The 22,677-nt window shown below is 38.0% G+C and overlaps 1 protein-coding gene across 4 annotated transcripts in view; it reads left to right on the forward strand.

The window, feature by feature from the left end:
- MICAL3 (microtubule associated monooxygenase, calponin and LIM domain containing 3) overlaps positions 1-22,677 on the forward strand; it is a gene marked incomplete at both ends in the record, with an annotated part of 99,530 nt that overhangs the window by 4,539 nt on the left and 72,314 nt on the right. For 3 of the 4 annotated variants that reach the window (XM_079537601.1, XM_079537602.1, XM_079537603.1), the window contains 17 exons: positions 835-951; positions 1,626-1,727; positions 2,242-2,397; positions 2,931-3,031; positions 3,629-3,886; positions 4,440-4,555; positions 5,701-5,827; positions 6,283-6,376; positions 7,430-7,577; positions 8,320-8,516; positions 9,389-9,501; positions 9,924-9,986; positions 10,705-10,878; positions 12,018-12,110; positions 17,222-17,317; positions 19,407-19,463; positions 21,264-21,368. In XM_079537601.1, the coding sequence (XP_079393727.1) occupies positions 835-951; positions 1,626-1,727; positions 2,242-2,397; positions 2,931-3,031; positions 3,629-3,886; positions 4,440-4,555; positions 5,701-5,827; positions 6,283-6,376; positions 7,430-7,577; positions 8,320-8,516; positions 9,389-9,501; positions 9,924-9,986; positions 10,705-10,878; positions 12,018-12,110; positions 17,222-17,317; positions 19,407-19,463; positions 21,264-21,368 (2,117 nt within the window). The remainder of the gene's footprint in view (positions 1-834; positions 952-1,625; positions 1,728-2,241; positions 2,398-2,930; positions 3,032-3,628; positions 3,887-4,439; positions 4,556-5,700; positions 5,828-6,282; positions 6,377-7,429; positions 7,578-8,319; positions 8,517-9,388; positions 9,502-9,923; positions 9,987-10,704; positions 10,879-12,017; positions 12,111-17,221; positions 17,318-19,406; positions 19,464-21,263; positions 21,369-22,677) is intronic. The other variant, XM_079537604.1, reaches the window with a different exon arrangement.

Here is a 22,677-nt window from a genome sequence, read left to right on the forward strand (position 1 = left end):
CCCCAAAAAAACTTTCCAAGCACGCTAGTGCCCATCAGTCTGTGTTCACCTCAGGGCGTAAATGGAAGTATAAATTGGCACAATCGTAGTAGATAAGATTTAACTTCTTGTTCAATGTGAAAGCTGCTCTTTTTTGAGGAAAAATGACTGGTAGAAACAGAAAGGCCCTTATCACTTCAGTCTTGCAACTTGTTCTCTTCTGTTTTCCCTTTATTTTTATTCTTCCAATACATTATATTGTCTTCTTTTGTGTCTCAGCACAGTTGAAATGTAGTTTCTAGGTGGAGTATTTCTTCATTTCAATATCTGAAATATGACAATGAGGTTTCCTCCTTAAAATTAGTATTATTCCTTCAGATTTGCACACAGTCGCTTTCATACCTGTTACCTACACTGACCTAAGTGGAAAGAGGTGATGAGTAACTTAATATTCCCTCCCTAACCCAATAGTGTTAGCATTAAGGTACATCTCAGTATTACAAGGTGATCAAATGGCTGGTTACCATCTGTAACAGAAAGACAGTCCTGCTTGTGCTCTCTTCCCTTCCTCTCCTGCAGTGCATATTCTAGTTGTTTCCCTTGTTGCTGATTTTGAGAGTGACACATTAAAAGAAATTACCTTCTTTGAGAAGGGCTGCAGTTTCTGCTATATGGGAGTTTCTTATGCCGTGTTATTACCCACCAGTGCTGCCTGGGTGAAGTGCTGAGAACACAGTGGGAAGAAGAAAGCAACAACTAGCCTTTAAATCAGTTTATTAGTAATGTCGAAGGGAGGTGTGTGTACTTGTGCTCTTTCCTTTTTCTGCTATTTTTTTTGTCATTGTTTTTTTTCAGGTATCCGTCAACTCCAGCTTATCCTTTTGAAGGTTGCCTTGATCTTGGGAATAGAAATCCATGTCAATGTGGAATTTCAAGGGCTTGTTTACCCTCCGGAGGATCAGGAAAATGAAAGCAAGTAGTGTTGAAATGGGTTGTAGAGAAAGGGGAAGTTATGGTCAGATACATAGACTCTTGGTCCTTAATGTTGTGACTCCTCCTTTTTTCATGTTCCATTAATGGCAGTTATCTTCAACGGACTTTTGCTTGACTTCTTTATAAGCTTACTTCTTTCTAGTAAAATCACCTGAAGTACTTAGCAAAAATAATCCAAGACACAGTAGTTCCTAATGTCTCCTAACATATTTAAGCCTGTTTATTACAATTAAGAAATACCTTTTTAAAATGACTCCTTTATTTGTGCTTACTGAGGATATTTATACCAGCAAATGGTCTTTGTTATACTTTTTACATCTTTGTGAAACCTCTTGTCTGATCGCTATGGGAACTGGTGGCTTGCTTGTCTTTTGGCATCCTGTTTATTGAATACCTAATAAAGGTTTTAGTGTTCCTGGAAGATAATCAGGGAGGGTTTACTGGGGCTTTCTCTGTCTACTGTAGCGCATTCTTTGATATGCATGGAGTGCTTATGAAAGTCAGCAATAGCCCTGTCAGTAATATAGCTATCTTGTGGTATATCTTTACTGACTGTGTAAGAAAGGGTTTATGGATAGCAGAAAGTGTTTTTATATGTCTGTTTTACTATGTGCACTGTTTTACGTTGTCATTAATCTGGACTTTATTGACAGGAATAGGTTGGCGTGCATTGGTCCATCCAAAAACCCATCCAGTATCAGAGTATGAATTTGAAGTGATTATTGGCGGGGATGGCAGAAGGAACACTTTAGAAGGTAATGATGTGTCCATAATTCACTTTAAAATACAACTAATTCTTAAATTAGAATAGATACGAACAAAAGTGGCATTCAAAATCCCAATCAAAATCAAGATGTTTGACTAGGAAATAAAAAGTCCATGTAGAAATCTGTGCATTTTTCCTCTTCCTATCCACTGGCACAAAAGTCTTTCCCACAATTTTTCCTTAGTTGCGTAGTGTTGCAACTCAATTTGGGGAGTAGGAGCTGAAAGCATTGAATGTACAACTGTGTAGTAGAGAATTTTCTCTTACTATTTGTTATGTGAGTTGCAGTTTTAGGGAAAGAGATAAGAAAGAATGGGGAGCCTTTTTCCTAAACAAGAACATTTATTTTTTCAGATGAAGCAATTTTTGCTTTTTCGGTGGAGTAGTTCATAATCCGTCAGGTCCAACCTCCTGTATTTTTGAGGGCACTGGTCTGTGGTGTGCTGAGCCTTCTCTGACGCTATGCTCTGTTTTTCAGTGTTGCTCCTTTATCTTTCCTGTAGGGTTTCGCCGAAAAGAGTTCCGTGGTAAACTAGCGATTGCTATCACAGCGAACTTCATCAATCGTAACACCACAGCTGAAGCCAAAGTAGAAGAGATCAGTGGTGTGGCTTTCATATTCAACCAGAAGTTCTTCCAGGATCTACGAGAAGCCACCGGTATGTTGGCAATTGTCAAATTTCCAGTTAAAGCTATTTGTCCTTATTATTACAACTTCTCTAACTCAGGTATCACAATATTTAGTCAGTAAACAAAAGCCGTGTGCAAGGAAGACAGTCATTTCTGTCTCTCTTTGAAATCTAACTTCCCTCATTTTTACAGCTGTTCTGTACGTCCGTACAAAGCAGATGTGTATCATTCAGATGTGTGTCATTTTTGTTCAGAACTTCTTTCCCTAAGGATTTTCAGGAAATCTGAGCCATTCACAAGAGAAGCCTGAATCCTGAGTTTTGTTTCCTGCATTCCACATCTGAATACAAAACTTAGTGTGATGATGATAAATATGTTTTTCAAAAGAAATGCTCTGTTTCTGGTTTTGTCGAAGATACAGATTTTAAACTCATTAAAAGAGTGGAAGGAGGCTGCCTGACATTCTCTCTTAAGATGTTCTAACCAGATAGTTTCAGTTTACTTTCTTTCAATAGAGCTGATTTGTTGCTTTTTCCTTCATTATCTTTTGTTCTGTCACAAGGTATTGACTTAGAGAACATCGTCTACTATAAGGATGATACACACTACTTTGTCATGACTGCCAAAAAACAGAGCTTGCTGGATAAAGGCGTAATACGACATGTGGGTATTAACTTTTATATCTTAAGATTTGGGGAAATTTTGCTTCCAATACACTGAAAGAACACTCTTCTTGCACCACATTATGTTATTATACAGGTATATTTTAGAACACAAACATTTGTGGTTAATGCCCTTCTGAGGCATTTTCAGCCATTAGAAGTGTTACAAGAATGTTACGCCATCTGAACTTGTCAATGTGGGGTTTTGAGCATGCTAAGAAAGAGTATGCAGAAATAACTTTTGTTGGCTTATTTGGGCTTTTCATTTATAAAATGAAAAGACGGAGTAAAGAAAGTTTACCAGAGTCTAATTCTGACAGAAGCAAATGTAAAAATGGTTTGTCTGTAAGTGAATGCAAAAAGATTGAGATCTTGGTCCTTTTGTGTGAAGTGAAAAGCTCAGAAGTTTCTTCGCCTTTTCACACTCAGAAATGCCAGTAGTATTTACAGATTTATTGTCCAACTTATACACATTGCTAGGAATGTAAGAATGAAAGGGCAGACCTTTATCAGTGGATTTGTATATAATTTCATGCCCACTTTTATATATATACAACCTTGTGGATTTGGCTCACTTTTACTTGTTTCTCTTTGTCAGGATTATGCTGATACGGAACTATTACTCTCACGGGAGAACGTGGACCAGGAAGCTTTGCTAAACTATGCCAGAGAAGCAGCTGACTTTTCCACTAATCAGCAGCTGCCGTCACTGGACTTCGCCATCAACCACTACGGGCAGCCTGATGTGGCAATGTTTGACTTCACGTGCATGTATGCATCAGAGAATGCAGCGCTGGTGCGAGAGCAGAACGGCCACCAGTTACTTGTGGCACTGGTTGGGGACAGTCTCTTGGAGGTTTGTCTTTTAGACTTATCGAAGCTTAAGTACAAACCATTGCACCTATCACTGAAATATGCGCTGCCTATAGGACAGTTATTATGAGGTGTGCTGCTGTTTATTGTGTAACAAAGTAAGAGATTTGTATGAAGAGTAGGAGTCCTGGGAAAACAGAATGTTTAGTATGGAAACAATCTTGCTTAAGAAAATATGTGCAGAAATGTCTCTGAAATTATATCTGTTCCATGTGCTTCTTATTGAGGCAATTACACTCTGTATGGGAACCTACTCTAAGCCTGCTAATAATTAGCATTTTATAATTGGTTAAAAAGTACAGTATTGAAAAGTAGCTTGTAAGGCACTCTAGACAATGAACTGTTGTTGGAAATTGAGAGTTTGGCTATGATGCGTCCGGCTTCCTTTAGCCCAGTGGGAGTAGAGCTTTAAGCTAATTACTGAGCTAAAATTGCGCAGCAGATTATTCCCTGACTATATTCTTGATATTAATTTAAAGCTTTCCCTAACTGATGCTTTTTCTTTCTCGTCTCCTTTTTGTAAACTATAATATTAGCCATTTTGGCCAATGGGAACTGGAATAGCGAGAGGATTTTTAGCTGCAATGGACTCTGCTTGGATGGTACGAAGTTGGTCACTCGGAGCAAGTCCTTTGGAAGTTCTTGCAGAGAGGTAATAGAAAAAAATGCTTACATTTTGAGTTGTAATCTAATCCTCCAACATCTTGTCATTTATTCTAGTTCCTTCTAGTACAAATACATAGATAAAATATGAGATACAGATTCCTGCTGTTTTTAGAGAGTGCTTCTAGCTATAACTGAATTAAAGAAAAATGTCCATAGCAGCTGATAAACTGAAGTATATTAATAGAAGAAAAATAAATGTTGCAGCTGTTCTTGGTCCTAGTGGTACAAAACTGATTAGGTGGAGAGTCTCTTCTTGGTGTTACTGGTAACATAGAGAAAGTGAGCCTAACTTACTGTCACAAGAATTGCAATAGCAAACCAGATGAAGGTGCCTTTAAAAAGAGAAATAAAAATTTTTTTCTCTCTTATTATCTTGTAAATATCTTTTACAGTTTTCTCTCAAAGAAGATATGACCTGTTTTTTATTTCAGATAATTATTCACTTTGTTTCATGTGAGCCAAAAAATGTCTTGTCTTTTTTTCTTTCTTTGGAGTATCATGTTCTTGATGTTTTTATCATCTTTTGGTGAGACTTGTTCTGGTAACATAAGGTCATTGCTTAGAATCAGAACTTGAGTGTTTAAAAAATGGAGTTTAAGCAATGTGTAAGAACCTATTTTAAACAACTGCAACTTCTATTAGGAGCTTAGCATAAATTTTTAAACTCCATGCTAAATATTTAATATTTTGCTTTTTTAATTTTGAGAAATGGTGAAGTTAATCATGTTTCAGTTGTTGCCAGACATTATTAGACATTTGCAGAGAGCACTAAGATCCCTCCTCAGCCTTGTTTCCTTCACACTGGCCAAATCCACTTTCCTTGGCCTCTCCCCACAGGCTGAGTACTCCAGTCCCCTTGGTAGGACTTCTTTCTGAGTCATTTTTAGAGTGTCAATGTTTTCCTGTACTGGGGAACCCCTTTAGTTGTGGTCAGTGTATTATTTTCTTCTTTTCTTCTGATTTTTGGAGTTGTATTATATTGCAAATTTAAATATACATATAAGAATTCTTAGCTATTGAAGTTTTTTCTCTCCAGAGTTGATTTAGCAGTATTAATAGTGTTGCATCTTTTCTATTAAAAAAAAAAAACTCAACAAACACAAAATAAAAAGATTATTCTTTTTTTCCAAGGGAAAGCATTTATAGACTACTGCCTCAGACCACCCCTGAGAACGTGAGTAAAAACTTCAGCCATTATAGCATTGATCCAGCCACTCGGTATCCCAATATCAACGTCAACTTCTTGCGACCACAGCAGGTAACTGGAGAGAAGTGATGCTTCTCAGTGTTTGTATTCTGCACTGTCTTTTCTTATGTGAAACTGTGCTAGTATTTTAGGGATAATGACCTGACTGTGGTGGTAGAACTTGGAAGCAGTGAAATGCAGAGTTGACCTCTTTACTAAATTCCTATTTTGTTCAGAGTTTTGAAGTCTTAAAAGTGTGCTTTTAATTCAGTTGTATTTTTGATTTTGCCTGCGTTTTCTAGTGCCAGTTTATGATTGCAATCTTGTACCCACTGAGCAGCATCAGTCAGCTAGACTGTTCAGTACTGACAAGTTGTTCCTTGTTCGGGACTTCTTGGGCTAGAGATTTCTGTTACGTAGAAATACTTGTTCTTTTGCCTTGGGATAGCTGCTGCTCATCCTGCTCTTTTCTGTATCCTTTGGGTACGCAGTGTGTTGGTAACTTGTAATTTTCTGTATCATTTTAGGTACGCCACTTGTATAATACAGGAGATTTGAAAGACATACACCTGGAAATAGAGAATTTTGTGAACTCCAGGACGCCAAAGCTGACTCGGAATGGTAGGCCTGGTTACTGCTCCATTCCTTTTGGTATTCAGACGCCGCTTCAGTGCAGTGCACGTAGAGTAACAGGGCTGTGCTGTATTGTTTAGCCAGCTTCTTTTGGTTTAGATAAAGCAATTATTTTGTCAAAAATCTGATTATTTTTTTCTAGTCATTCAAGTTTCAATTAACATGCAAATATACTTTTATTTGCCTAGTTTCCCTCCTTTATAACGCTGTTAAAATTTTAGAGCATATTTCCTTATACAAGCATTTTTCTTCATGTCTTTTATCCTATAAGAATATCCTTACTATAGTGCAGAAGGCTATTCTGAATTCACTCTAATCATAAACCCAAAATTCTAATAAAAATAACAGAAGGTATGTCTATTACAGTCTCTCATGGTCATATTTTTCTTTAGTTAATCTCATCTCCTAGCTTAATTAAGTGAAGCATCACTTTACTTGTATTATTCTATCCAGATGGTGTTTGGGGACTCCCTCAATAGTGCTTTGCTACTGAGCTTCTTTTCGCTGCTCAAAATCTACGTAGTCTTTGGATATGTTCTTTGGCCTGCAACCATATCCCTTTGGGCAGTAATCTTGTCAGGTCTTGCAGTAAGGCAAGGTCAAAATAGGTCAGTACTTCTAATGGAAAACTTTCAGTAGAAAATAAAGAGTTGCAAAAGTACTTTTGCAGTTCTTCCATTAGAAACACTGCATCTGGGCTTCAGAGAATATTGTACTACTCTGTAGTCTTTAGGCTGTGTTTAAAACAAGCCTTTGTAATTTTTTTTATAATTATTTGGGCTCTTTTAGGGTGAATTATAAGTCAAGTTATAACTTTGGTAGATACTTTTTAGTGAATGATAAATCCTTTCTTGCATCTAAATTAGATGTAATAGTCTTTAAAAAAGTACTACTGTTTAGTTGTGTCCCATGCTGCCCATTGTAGAAGGAGCTTATCCATTGCATGAAAGTTTTATTTGTTGATTTCTATTTTTTATGATGTAGTTAGAACTCAGAAAAGAGATTTTGTGTATTTCTACTTAACAGCATGATTTCTTACAGAGTCTGTAGCTCGCTCTAGTAAATTGCTCAGTTGGTGCCAGAGGCAGACAGATGGGTATGCTGGTGTAAATGTGACAGATCTCACGATGTCATGGAAAAGTGGCTTAGCTTTGTGTGCCATTATCCACAGATACCGTCCAGACTTAATGTAAGTAATTTGCTCTTTTGAAGATTTGGGGAGAGCAGAACAGTAGTTTTATTTCAAACTAGTACTGCTGAGACTGAGGCAATGCATTTGTGACTAATAAAGAAATGGATTGAAATGAATTCAATTAAGCTTGATGGAAGCTAATGTACAAGTGATTCACCAGCGGAGTAGAAAGTTGTAATAGCTTAATGAATATGAAGGTAAACATGTTGTCATTTTCCTTTATGGATGATTTGACAAAATGAAAGTTCAAATTGGTACAGACTAGAATGCTTTATTGTCAGAAAAACTCTTCTCTCTGTGGAATTAGTCAGGAACAGTTGATGGGTTCAGTAAAATTTCTAGTGAACAAGTCTCTACACAGGCCTTCATAATCTCCTTTTTGACAGTAACTCTTTTTAAAGTTGAGGCTGCCCCTTATAGAAGTAGTGACTCACTGTCTGAACAGAGAGGTTGTGCCTGTAAACTTTGTAGTGGGTAAAATAGCTACCCCATTCTAGAACAGGAGAGCACTGGCTGGCAGAGGTACCAGTAGGTCCTTAAAAGGGAAAAAAAATTACTCTTTATTAAAAGAGTAACAAACAAAAAAAGAGAAAGTTTGAGAAAAGTTCATCAACTCTACAATACAAAATAATTTGTTGGCAAGTAAATTTGAGAGATTTAAAAAAAAACAACACCTGAATCCTTTCAGAAGACTGGTTTCCACTTGATTCATTGCACACCCTCTTCCTGCCTCTTGCAGAGACTTTGATTCTTTGGATGAACACAATGTGGAGAAGAATAACCAGCTGGCCTTTGACATTGCTGAAAAAGAGTTTGGAATATCTCCCATTATGACTGGAAAGGAAATGGCATCTGTCGGGGAACCAGATAAACTCTCCATGGTGATGTACCTCACGCAGTTCTATGAGATGTTCAAAGACACCATCCCTTCTAGTGGTAAGGAATTTGGTGCAGGTCTATGATCTTTAAAGACAGCTGCAGAATGACTATGTCTTATTTTCATGCTTGTTCCACATAAGCGTATAACTTGTTACTTGCTAACTTTATGTAACAAAAAGTTACCTTCTTATTGTTGGTATCGTTATTGCTGCTAACCATGTTAGCAATATCAGGAGCAAAACAAGGAATTAATAAATTCAAACTAATGTCCTCGTAAGTTTAAGATCACGTCAGCACGACTAGGCAACTTTTCTGCTTTCTTGCTGTTATCAGGGGTTCATCAGTCTTCATTAATGTGAGATGCCTTGTTAGTAATTTTTTAGTAGGTAATTCCAAATTCCAAAATCCAAGGTTTATAGCTTTTATTTACCATCCATGAATGGTGAGAGTAACTCCAGGCCAATGCGAGGCAGGAATGAAAGACAGATTATAACTGAAGAATGAATTGCCTAACAGAAGCAAAAATTGTCCATCTCTAAGTCTTAATAATGCAGTAATTTTTTTGTTTGTTTGTTTTGTTGGTTTTTTTTTTTTTTTTTTTTTTTTTTGTTATTGACGATCTTATAGTTTCCTAAGATATTCAAGTATATAATTCTGGTGAAAAAAAGATGTGTTTAATAGCCTTTAAAAAATATAGTGTGTTATCGATTAGGAATTATTTCCAAAACTCTGAACTCATTCTATTAATACTGATGACGATGATGCTCTTCAAATATGAAACTGAACAAACACAATATTCTGGGTCGTTACAAAACCTAGAGGGAGAATTGATTTTGGCAAAATGAAGAAAGCATTATGTTATGTATTTAATAACAGCACTTCAAAAATGATTTCTTGGCATTCCTTCTCCGACCTGTTCCTCCTTACAGATAGTGTGGATCTGAATGCAGAAGAAAAGGCCGCCCTAATTGCCAGTACCAAATCTCCAATCTCTTTTCTCAGTAAACTGGGACAAAGTATATCTCGGAAACGCACTCCAAAGGTAACCATGACAGAAATGAATATGTCTGTCTGCCATGTATCTTCCGAAAACCAGATGTTCATCAGCTCTTGACAATACATGACTTTTACAATTGCAGAATTACATTGGTAATGTGCATTCTCAGTTTGTGATATACTTCAGTCTTAAAATCTTGGCTTTTTGGAGGAATTTGGGGATATACTTCAATCAGGTAGACTTTCTAATATGAATGCTAGAAATCCCTAAGGAGAATAAAGGGAAAAACAAACAAACAAAAGCAAACAAACAGAAGCAGCAACAACAAACCCTTTCCTTAAACAGATGGAGAATGACCTTAGAGAATTAATTAGTTGTGTTGCAAAGCTTAAGCGCACTGATGACATTTTCCTCAGGCTAGAAATATACAAGAGTCTTTATCCTTGTTTTCCTTCCTCTATTTTCAGGACAAAAAAGAAAAGGAATTGGACGGTGCAGGAAAGAGGAGGAAAACCAGCCAATCTGAGGATGTAAGTATTACAATGAGAAAGGTGTAAAGAAGAAAAATATATGCGGTACATTCTTCATTCTCATTTAAATCCTTTTGTTTTCTATAACCAGGTAGGCCTTACTTGAGAATTTCTAAATTAAAATTCTTCTTCAAAGGTTATTCTTTGTTCTATTTGTAGGGAAAATACTTTATTGATGTTTATGAGAATACACTAGAAACGAAATGTGCATTTCCTTCATTTTCTATTTTTACTGCAGTTTACTTTGATTTGATGAGTGCACCAAGAATAAAACTTCATTTAGTAAAGCCATTCAGGAATCGGAAGTTTCATTCATATTTGATCTGTAGTCTCAGTTAGTGCAAAATGCATACGTATCCAGTATGCTTCACAAGGTAGTCCTTCAGATCGAGTGCTTGTAGCTGAACAGGTATAAATGAGCTAAAATTGAATGCTTGGAATTGTCAGTGAAGTTGTGATGATATCCATTTGCTTTATGTCAGTGGATTTATGAGGGTGTTTGGTGTCTTTGGTAGGTAAACGTATCAAGTAAGGCTGGAAAAATGAAAACAGTTTATCAGAGCTTTTGATGGCATACCAAAGAAAATTAAAATGCAAGCTTTTAAATGCAGAGTGGCAGATTTGTTTTCTACAGCCTAGAAACCTAGTACAGCAAAGAGGAAGAGTGGAAAAGGTGATTCGGATGTACTTGTTAAACGTTGATCTCACTGACTGATAGGAGGACATTCCTCGAAGCTACAGAGAAGAAAGGCCTACATTGGTGAGTGCCCTGACAGAGAGGAGAATTGATGCTGCCATTGGGAATCAGAACAAAGTCAAGTCCATGGCAACCCAGCTTCTGGCCAAGTTTGAGGAGAATGCACCGGTACAATCCTCAACATTACGAAGACAGGTAGGAGATGGTCAATAAATCCTTGTATTTTGAAATCATGATAGAAAATCGTGAGTAATAACATGCATTCCTCAAGACTGGATGCTAGTGGTGCCCTTCTACTGCAAAGGCTCCCCTAGGGAGGAGTGAAGGTTACTCCATAGAGAAAAAATTAAATTTAGGAGTATGAGATAGTGAACTTCCTAATGAAAGTCCACTTCCTTGTTACTGCCTGTATGTTTTATAATCTCTTTCAAAAATATCTTACAAGTAATTAAGTTTTTTTTATAACTGCTATTGCTGATGGAAAAGCTGTCCAGGAAAATCCCATTTCTAACCTTTAAGAATTCTAATTTAGTTTCTAATTTAAAGATTTTCATTATCAGGTTGTGTGCTTATGCTTGTGAACTGTGATTAAGTTTTCTACCTGTACATAAGCATAGCAGGTAAATATCTGGGAGGTTCTTCACAATCAGAATATTTATATCAATTCAAATGAGGCTTTCTGACAACTGCTGGTTATTCAGTACAGTATCTAAACTACTGCAACTACAAGGTAGTCATATCTGAAGTTATGTTGAGTCACTTCAAGACACTGCTAGCAGTGCAGCGTCAGCAGTATAAGGCTCAGTATGGTTTAAGTGCCTGAGTTCTTGCTCTAATGGTTACTTCATCTTAATAGCTTGTGTCGAACTCTGAGCTGCTGTGGCCAGATTGTGAATGGGATCTTATCTAACTACTTTAAGTTGAATTTATGTATACATATGCTACATTGCATACCGCTGTTAGTAGCACAAATAATCTCAAAATGGTGACATTTATCCTATTGTTTACCAGTAAAATGTTTCCTTAGCCACTGCATGCTGTCTTGAATAACCAGGCTGAATTGAAGAAACAATGAAAACAAAGGGACAAAGGGCAGGTCCAAAAAATGTGCATTTCCCCCTCCTTTTTTTTTTTTTTTTTTTTTTTTTTTAAATGTCTTCTCCCTTTTCATATATGACTTGCTAAATGAATTCTCCCCTACCCTCTTTTTTTTTTTTCTTAAATGTTTGTCTGTCTGATTGTATCTCCCATTTCTTTGGCTTTCTTCAAATTTTTGTTGCTGTTGTATCATTCCCCCTTGCTCCCAACCCACTTGCCCTGCAACCTGCATGCAGCAACCTGTCCTGCCTTATCAAGAACGCGTTCACAATCAACCATCCAGCAGACGAGAGCAGGGCCGTCTAGCTCCTATACCCCAGTGGAAACAGGTAAAGAAATTGATTGAATATGATCTGTTGCCTGCACCCAATGCCAGCTCTCACTGTCCTTTTTTTAAACCAATCCTTTTCCAGCAAAACCAATCTTTATAATGCGAGTCTCTTATTTTTAACAGTTTAATTTATTATGAATAAAATCAAAGCCTGCCTGTTATGTTTGTTCTAGCTTTCTAGGGCTTCAGTGGTTGTTTCATAAGAAACTTTGCCTGCAGATGCAGATGTTGTATTGTCTGAGATATTTCTTTATTATTCTTGTGGAAAATAATAGAGAGTATGTAGGCAGTTATTGCAGCCAGCGAGATTACAAGTGTTGTGGAATCTGTAATTATTGAAGCTTGTCATTAGTATAAAAAGTAAAATTGGTTATTAGTTTTTCTATTCACGTGAAATCTTACATGTTTGCCAGTTAGAAGAGATTTTTCAGTTACTGTGGATTCCCTTTCTTTGTGACCCAGCTTTCCTTGCCACTTTATCATCTTTATTGTGTTGCAAATTCCCGTAGTACTGTAGATTAAGTATATTTTAGACTTTCTGCCACACAGAGTGACAGAACATGGATCAAGAGAAGAAAAATCAATAGGTACCATATTTTATTTTTTCTCTGGTGTGTTTTGACTCACTGTCATTACTTGGGGTTTTTTTTTTCCAGCAGCACAATTCAAAAGGAAGGCTTGTGACAGTCAGTCTTGTCAGGCAAACAGGATACCTATCTTACTGCTTCCTCTGCTTCCATCTTTCCCTGTGAAAATCACACTCTCTTGTTTCTTTAGAGTGCTGAGATATATTTTTCTAGTAGTCATAATTTAGACAAGCACCTGTTTCTTTCTAGTTGCAATTTAATCAGTGCGTACTATGGAGTCAAGAGGAAGAAAACAACGCTACTTTGGAAGTTGACTTTTCTGCATGTTTTTGGACTCATGATATACTTTATGCTTAAGGTATTCAGTGCAAGTAGTGCTTCACGTCATGGCCAGTGCCAGGATTTCTTTTCAGTGCTATCATCTAGAAGATTTTTTCCCAAAGAAGACTCAAAGCAGGAGAATTGTTGTCATTAGGACTGTCTTAAAAATGTCGACATTATGTTTAGTTTTCCTGACTTGTTTATTCTTCTACCTTCTCTTCAAAATTTCCTTTATAATCTAATGAGTATTTTCAAGTGGCTCATCATCCATGATTAAGACAGATTTCAGATTTTAAGAGTGCATCTCCATATAGGGGAGAAATGGTGGAGAAGAATTGTGGACAGCTGTACAATACCAGTATAGTTGATGAGCACTGCTTGTGGTGCCCTCTACCTTACAATAAAAGGGAAACTGAATTGCATTGGTTGTATTTCTCAGTTCAGATGAATTAAGATTTGTGCTTTTGTACTTGGGGAAGATCCCATCCCTGCAGCCTTGAGAGTTGTATTTGAACCTACTGTTGAAACTTTATGAAGGCCTTGTAATCTAGTCTTTACGATGAAACACAGAAGTTCTTATTGTCTTCCTTTTGTAACTGATCAAAAAGGACAAACTTCTGTTTCTCATTTTTATGATGATGATTTTCTTCTCAAAAGTAGTTTATTCTTGGTTTTGTTCTTGTTTAGAACTATACAGTTCATTGAAAAGGAGAGAAAGAAGTCCTCTGGTCTCCCTCAACATTGATAGCCATCTCCATGTACATGGCAATGTAGGGCAGATCCTTGAAAAAAACTATTTAATTATTGTACTTTCCAAGAACTTCTTTTTATTTAACAGGACATTGTCAGCTGTCTTTGGGTACTTTTCCACTCACGATTGCTTCTGAAGTATTTGCTTAATCTTACCTCAGTGAGCTCTAGTGTGTCAACAGAAATTGGTTGATTCTTGGTGCAGAGTTCATGCTGGATTTTGCAGTGGTTTTCATCTGACAGTGAAATGTAAAAGAGTAAAAGTGGATCTCCTAGGTGCACAGTCTGCAAAATTAGGATCGAAGAAACAGTTCATGTCCCTATTCCAGAGGTTCCTTAGGACTTTTGGGGAAATGAAGAACATCGCTTTTCTCTATCCAAAAGCCTTTGGAACTATTTATTCTGGACTCATGGGAGATCAGGAGAGGCTAGAAGCCATCCAGTGAACCAAATAGCCAGTTTTGCTAAGTTGGGGCAGAAATCCATCCTGCAGGAAGTTGTTGTTGAAGCAGTGCTTCAGCTGACTGCTGAGAGTGCTAATTCTAGTTGCTTAGGCATGTGGAATCTGATAGCTGTGAGACTGCGTTACTACAGTACTGGAACAGCCTTCTATGGTAACATTAAGCACTAGTTACAAAGCTATTCCCTGCACCACAGATCACCAGCAGTGGAATTGGTGCTGGATGCCTGTACGTGTTGTGGAGATGCTGTAATGGAGTGGTATGGCTCCTGACAAACTCTTCAGGAAACATTTGTGTTTGCTGTAAAGAGCTGATTTAGGAAGAGCTGCTCATGAAGGTATGGGAGGGGGTTCTCTTGTTTGGCACAGGTACCAAGAGTTCAGAAGCAGAATCTTCCTTCAGTGAGTCCACATAACGTATCACATAGTGGAAGCCTTCTATTGAGGAGTCTTTTGAAGAGGAGCAAAGTGGTTTTCAAGGGGACAAAGTAGTGACCTGCTTTTGAGGGAAACAACTAATTGCCTAATATTCTTGGCTACAGGCGGGGTGATGTTGAGGTCCTAAGGGGTTCTTGGGAGAAGGGCAGTTTCCTATGCTGTGATTTATAGGTTTGGTCCTGCATCTTGGATCACCTGTTTTGATGAAGGATTTGCACCTGCCATGGGCTATGATCTGCCAGTGGCTGACAGAGGAATTTTCTTAGCTGTACTTGCTTATCAGTAAGTCTAAGATCTTGCTTTGCATTAGAGTTAAAAGAGTTATCAGACCATCAATGCAATCAGATCATAATGCAGAGTGTTTCTGGGTGTTTTGTAGAGCTAGGATAGGGTGGCTTGGTACAACAGAATTCTGTTAAAAGTCCTGGCAGAATCTATTCTGAAGCAGTTTTTACTTTCATCACAAGACTTTCTTGCTATCTCTCTTTGAAAGGCATAACCTTGAAACACTAGAAATCTCTTCAGTCTGCTTCTGTGCATTCAATGTGGCCTGCATTTTCCTCATGAAGTGGACTGCAGCATTTTCTTTGTTGAACTATACATTGAGAATGTTCATCTGTATTGTCAAAGCTTGTTCACGGTATTAGGAGCACCTAGTAATGCATTAAGATAGTGTTTGTGCACGTGCACAGTAGAAATCTGAGGAAGTTTTTTTAAGGGATATATGTTCATATAAAGTCTGGATTGTGTTTTATGGTATGGTGGTTAATCTCAAATTAACTCCTTGCTGTACAGAAATTTCTTCCATATTGTGTACTATTGCTTTCCGTTTTCATTGCTTTTGGGCAGTCATGTTTTTTGAGCTTCTCATCTGGGATCATGAAGCCATGTAGTCTATCCAGAAGAATATATGACTGCTTGGGTATGGTATGGGAAATTAGCCCATTAAACTGAATCTTGTCCTAATTTTCCAGTTTTCAGCAATTTTCTGCCAGTTTCAGAGATGTCCTCACAACAAGAAGAGTGTAATGCACAAGTTGAAATCACTGATGTGTGCAAAGACATCTGATGTGTTGCTTGTAAGACAGAAACCACATGCTGTATAATGCAGATCTCTTCTGCCTCTGGAGGTCTGATGCTTGTTCTTTTGAGGGGGTTCCCTGAAATACGATAAAAGCACAGCAGTAAAAACGCTTCTCAGTGACTCTGTTATAATTGTGATCTTTGAAGACATGTAGTGAATGAAATGGCCACAGTCAGCTGGAACTGAAATCTCAGCAGAAGAGAGCTTACATTACCAATACTCTTTTTCCTAATTAATTTCTCATTTGAATATGTTGATATGTTTTTGTTTCCTCATTCCTATAGCCATCTTTGTATTTGCATGCTCAAGAATGGATCTTACATCCTATATAATGCTATATACTATGATCTGTTGTGGAAAATTACACAACCTTGTGAATATACTGAAATCTGAAATGCAAACTAGGCTGTTGTTAGATGACAGTCTACAAACAGCTGTAGTGGTTGAAAATGTTGCCAGCCTTTCTGCTTGAAATTAGTGCCTTCAAGGCTGAGCGTATAAATGTTCCTCATCCACTTCAGTGCAAAGTCATGTGGCTTAGTTTTAAGCTGCTTGTAGCATCTGTTTGAATTAGAATTTACTTTTTTGCTGAAGGGGAAGAGAACACCCAAAAGATGTTCATGCCAGCCCAGCTATCAGGACCATAATGAACATCCATATATTTTTAGACAGCATGCTGTTTCTTTAAAAGCTATGTAACAGTGGTTCCAGGTACACAAGTTTTGTTTTTGTTTTTGTTTTTTTCAGTGCAACAATTACCAGATTTGCTCTGGTAGAAAGAATAGGCAGAAGATGTGTTAAAAGACTATCCACAAGAATGACATAAAGAACTATGAAGGCATGTTCTTATGGTGTAAAAAAAATGAGGACATACCTGCATTGTGCAGTCTTCAAATTACTAGCTGTGTACATATTGCCTTTAAAGCAGCAATATTTCTGTTCTAGTAGGATGGCAAAGCGCAGTTCGGTTTACCTGAGATGGTTTAATATCTGTAGGGCAGAGAAGATGGATGTGAAGCTGAGAACATAGCATTATGTTGCTAATGAACTGCAAGCAGACTAATTAAGTCAACACAGCAGATATTTTTAAACTCTGCAGAGCACAGCAATAAGTAGTTTTTTTGTGAAGCAAAAAGTGCAGTCCAATTCCGCTGTTGAGAGTTCCAAGTTGTACATTTGTCTGTGAGTCAGAAACTGTTGGTTTAGTTGGTTATTGCTGTAACTACACGTTTATTGGCTGTCTGCAGAAGATTCTGCCAAACAGACGTGATCATGTGAATACAGGAGAAAAATCTACCTCTTTCAACTTCGGTAAAACTGGCTTTAGATCATTGGTAGGAGGTATGAGCAGAAGATTGCAGTCTCTCAGCTTATGCATTCTGGCCTGTCCTCCCAAAGTCAATGAATGGAAATGTTAGCTTTCCTGCCATTATTACAATTTTTTATTTCTTTTTCTTTTTTAAAAAAAGATGAGGAGTAAGGAACGTTCTCGGACCTGCCCCAAAAAAGTGATCATGCTCTCTTCTTCCACTCCACCTTCCTCTCCACCGTATCCCAGACTGCAGGTGATTCCCTCTGCATGCTCTGTCCCTCTCTCTTCATTACTGCTTGTACAAGTGACTAAATCAATTACCAGAGATCCCATTTATAAATACATTTCCAATTTTCCTTTTCTCGTATGTAGATAAGGCTTCATCAAACTCTTATATTAGACACACTTTATAGTGTGATCTCACTATTATCTGATGCACTGGAGATTCTGAGATTTCACTGTAGGGTAATTGGTAATCACAGTAGCCTTCTTCAGTTTTGACTTGAAGCAAGGTAGAAGTGAAATTGAAGGGTCAAGTCTACCCTTAAAGTGTATACATACTGCTTAGAAATTCAACGGATTGCTTCTGTCTTAGCAAAAATTCCTTTTTTCTACACAGAAGTTAAATCTTTTTGGAGTAATTCAGAGATGGAAACTGCAAGTTTTCTCCATCTCTGCTTTTTGTTTATACAAGTGTGAGTGAGAATTTCCTCTTTTATCCATGAAAGTCTTTTAAGTTTACTTGTATGAAGTGCTTTTTTGAACTGTTGTGCATATGCCTGATGTGATCCTTCTGTTTCCCCCACATTCAGTCCTTTGTCTCAAGAAGACTTTGCATTCTGTCTGTCTTAGTCTGGATTCAGTGTAAGCCTTATTCTGCACACAGCATATACATGTGCAGCCGTGTGTACACGTGTATTTGTCTTTCTAGTTAAATATTACCTGAAATCTTTAAATGCCTGTTTGTTTGTTGTACACAGTCGTCCTGCTTCTTTCAGTTGTATCTATTTTTGTTTCATTTTCCTACTGCAGTAATAAATCCCACTCCTTCCTCAACCTTGAACTAATCTTTAGGTGATAAAAAGGCAGCTGCAGTTCCCAAGACATCCCTTACATTCAGTAGACATTACACAAGTAAATTTCTCCGGAGATTGATAATGTTTCTTTTCTGTTTGCCTATCAACCCTATAAACACACGTCACCTTAAGGAAAGTAGAGAAGAGTCATTTCTTTCTGACCCATACGTACTCTGCCGCCTCTCCTGTATCAGACTGTGCACCCACAAGACGAATCAGGGCTGCTTGTTGATCTGATTTAAAACTGTCTTAACAAAAATAATTATTTTTTTGGCACCCTGTGGACAGTGTGGTGTAAGGAAGGGTTCAGGGGTGCACATCTGGGTAGAATGGGCAAAATCCACAGCTAAGCTGGATTGACTGTAATGGGGAATTGTATTATTAGATATTGTGGTAGCTAGCAGTCTTCCTCTTGTCAAAGTCTTTTTAAGACTTTATGAGAAAACAACAGTTTTTCCCCAAGTTTGCAGGTAGAAAAGTGAAGGCAGTGGTAAAATTTACCTTTCAACCTATTAGAGGGCAATCATTTTCCATATGAAAAAAGGAGCTTTCAGTAACTGAGGACCCTTTAGCTGTCTCCCCTCCCTCTCTTCTCCAAGTGTTTTGTTTGTCCTGTCTTTCACTTGCCTAGTTCAGTCATGAGAATTTACTGCTGCTGGGGTCCAGATATGTTTTCACTATTTTCTGTGTTGTGTCCCATAGGAAAATTTTTGTGTGCCTCTTTGCTTAAAAAAAAAAAAGAAAAACAGTTTCCTCCTTTTAATTCTGAGGAATATATGCATCCTGTGCTACAGAGCTAATCCAGTACAGCCAGTTGATGCCTTTGCCTTCGGAGAGATTTTTTTCCCTTTATTGTTTCTCTGAAGTTGCCTTGGCCCAAGGCCTCATGACAAGTCAGGTGGATCTTTGTCCTTCTTACTTAGATGTCTTTTAAAAACTCTCTCTCTCTCTGCACTGCTAATGGAGTCTTTCTGCCACTTCTTTTAATCTTTTATTTACTTCTTTTGAGCTAACATCACAATATGAGTTGTATTGAGTATCTTACTATCTTTATTGCACTAACTGTGGTTAAATGAGTTAATATGAATATATGGAGACTTAAATCTTCCCTATGGGAGCCAAATTATTTTTGTCAGTTTTAGAATATTCTTCTTAATAAAATACTTATCTTTCATTATGACTTCTTGTCAACAAAGTAAGATGAAGTCTATTTGACTAGGAAATTGGTCTGTGATTGTTATTAAGCTCATAATTTGTTGCCTGCAGAGATACAGGGATCCTGGTGCTGGATATCCTGGGGAGCAGAGTCCCAGACAGGAAAGGGTAAACAGCATGAACAAATGGCATGGATGCTGATGACACAATGCCGTATTGGATGTGTGCAATTCAGGAGGCAAATGTACCACGTAGTGAAACACACTTACCTAACGCTGCTGTTAACACGCTGCAACTGCAATTAAGAGTGACTATTTCTGTGTGATGTCCACATAAATGCATAACAAGCCTTCATCAGCAGTTTGCTATACGCTTTTATTTGGCCATTATTTGGCACTTGAGCTCTTCCCGTTCTTTTTCTCTTACACCTCTTTATTGGAGTATGCTATGGCTGTAGCAGAACAAGAAGAATTATGTTTTGTGCTAATTCATGCGAACACAGTTGCATTGTGTTCGCTGCTTGCTTTCTGGATGGTTAAACAACTGGCATTCCATCCTGCCTCCTACAGGCCAAAGATGAGGCATTATGTAGTATGGAGACTTTGAAGCCTTCTTATTAATGGAATATTCAACGGGCTGTCTAAGCGGTTCAGTATTATGCAGAAGCATGGGAGAAGGAGAGAGAAGCATTCAAAAGAACGAGCTGATTTGAATTCATATTGGCAAATAAATTGACATTCCAGTAAAGGCTTTTAATGAATGAAGTCATAAATGATAGCCAGCTATGAAACTGTTACAACTCCAAAAATGTGTTCTACACAAAAGGCACTTGTGGGCCGAATGTTTTCTGACAATTCATTCTGAAAATGAATGAGCGTGTGTCTGCAGCGACACAGAACCCACAGCTTTATAATAGGCCCTAGTTTTAGTGAAAATGATCTAGTAGAGAGGAGTAGGTGGAACTGAAAGCAGCTGAAAATAGAGAGTATTATTAATGCATTTGAATGGGAAATGCGTTTCTCACTGATTGGGTGTGAACCCAGTTTTCTGTTCCGCTTTGAAGAACAGTTAACAACATGTAGCAGCACTCTGGCTTTTTTGACAGATCAAGCCTGAGATTTCTTCACACACCTTGTAAATCCTGCTCCATTTGCTTTTGAATGCTACAAACATATTAGCTGAAGGCTACCTGGTGTTGCAAGTAGTACTCCTGCTCTGTACGGCAGGCCCCAAGCCAGGTCTTTTTTCCATGTTAGCAAGACTGGTACGAAAGGACCAGAATAGCAGAGGTGTGAAATGTTGTGCCTGGGGTGTGCTGACGTGGCAATTCAGACAAGTGCAGAAGCAGCATTGAAACTTCTGTGGTAGTTTGATTTTGCTATGCTGTGCATCCACCAGCCACTCTCGTTAACCATCCTCTCCTTGGTAAGTACGGCAATCTCTTTTTACATACTACCAGTGTCTTTAAGGAGACTAATTCATTCTTTATGAAAACTGAAATCCATTACTCTAAAAATATGTGTTTCTGTGCAGAAGATCTGAGAAACACAAATACATGCGGATTTAGATGTGTAAAGGAAATCCTTGACAAAAAAAGAACTGTAATGGAGTGAGTTGGTGAATCAGTTCCTTTGTGCATGATAAAGCCACATCTTGATGTAGAGGGGTGGGAGTTCTTCGGATGGTAATGCCATAGAGCGGCTCTGTGCTTGTTGCAGCAGTGGGAACGCTGTGAATAAGGTCTAATTCAGCTGTTTTTTTCTCCTGGCCTGGAAGGTCAACATTTAGCACTTCAATAGAATAGTAATCCAGTACACAATAGAAATGAAAACAGTCTTCAGAGGGGAGCTTCTTTCACTGCTCTGCATGTGAATTTCATACCTTTTGTCTGGCTTTCCTTTTGGGACTTCTTATTTATTTTTTTTTCCTCTGGTTTATTTACTTCCTCCCTCCTTCCTTATCTCACAGAGATCTCCTCGTTTATTTTCTGATGACCAAGTGCCTGAGAATGTTGAACAAAGGGCATGTCAGCTGGCTGCCCTCCTGGAGCCCAGGCCTGCAGCGAGGCATCAGGTGACTACAGCCCCGCTGTCTATGAGCTGCTGTACCAGTGGGTCAGTGTGGGTACTGCTGGCATCTGGGGTCACACGGCTAGAAGAGCTCACCGAAATACAGGGACCGTTGCTGCGCACAGTCCCGTGGATAAAAACGAAAGAGCAAGTTTATTTTGTGTAGTATTTTTTATCAGACTTGACAGCTTTTAATAGTCTCCCTGATGAATGCTTCCGTTATACAAAACACTGTAATCAATAGGGTAGAAAGCAGCCTCCAAGCTTCAGAGCACATGCTGAAAACGAGCTGGACTCCAGATCAAATCATCTCACAGTGCTCGTTTACCAGTCAGTTGCTCCCCAGTTTTACTTGCTGCTGGAAGCAGGAACATGTGCATTTTCCAAGCATAATTCCTGGCTTTGAAGTATGACTTTTGTGCCCATACTTCTGTATTATTATTTCCAACAACAGAGTTGGTGGCTTGTGCCGATTTTCTTTGATTCGGCTGTACACTTTTGGATTATTTTTCTGTGCTTAATTTTCTCCTGTTTGTCTTCTCTGGCCTATGGGAGTGTGCCAATTTGAGCAGTGGCTTCTTTTGTTCACATTCCTTGCCCCATTTCTGTTTTTGGTTATCTTCAGCAGCCTTTGGCAAACTGGAGAGTACTTTTAGAAAACAATCTCAACTTAAGTGATTTTTTTTGCAGAATTTATGGTTTTGATTTAACTATGCAAAATTAAACTGTCTTCTTGAGCAGGAGTATAAACAGTCCTATAACTTTTACTGGTGGATATAACTTTTCCAAGCCATCTCAAAGGGAAACGTGTAACAAATAAGTCACTTTTAACTACTGTTCTTTGGGGATGCAGTCTTTGCTGATGTGATGATTAAAATCAGTGAAGAGTGAACCTTTGGCTGGATTTCAGATAGGATGTCGCAGACATAGAAAAAGCCATGTAAGTGTGGGTAAGGAGACTGCTTTAAACGTACCAGTATCTATTTGTTAATGGGTGACACAACTGAAGATCTCAGGCATGATCTGAGAATAGCATGCTCGTATGTGTTTCATTACTGTGTAGAAATAATGGTACAGAAGTTAGCATCTGGACCCTGACACCTACTTCCTACCTTCTTCCTGCTATCTCGCACCTTCAGGCTCTTTTTGAGGGTGGAAAAGATTAACAGTATTGCATTGCAGAGAAAAAAACCTTTATTCTGTACAGTGTAGAATTAAGGAGGAGAGAAAATATAGTGAAGATGGAGAACACAAAGTAGAGGAAAGGAAAAAGAGTGAGGCAGAGATGAAGATGGAAATGGATGTTGGAACAC

Source organism: Tetrao urogallus (genome assembly GCF_951394365.1).
Source record: "Tetrao urogallus genome assembly, chromosome: 1".
Taxonomy (NCBI): domain Eukaryota; kingdom Metazoa; phylum Chordata; class Aves; order Galliformes; family Phasianidae; genus Tetrao; species Tetrao urogallus.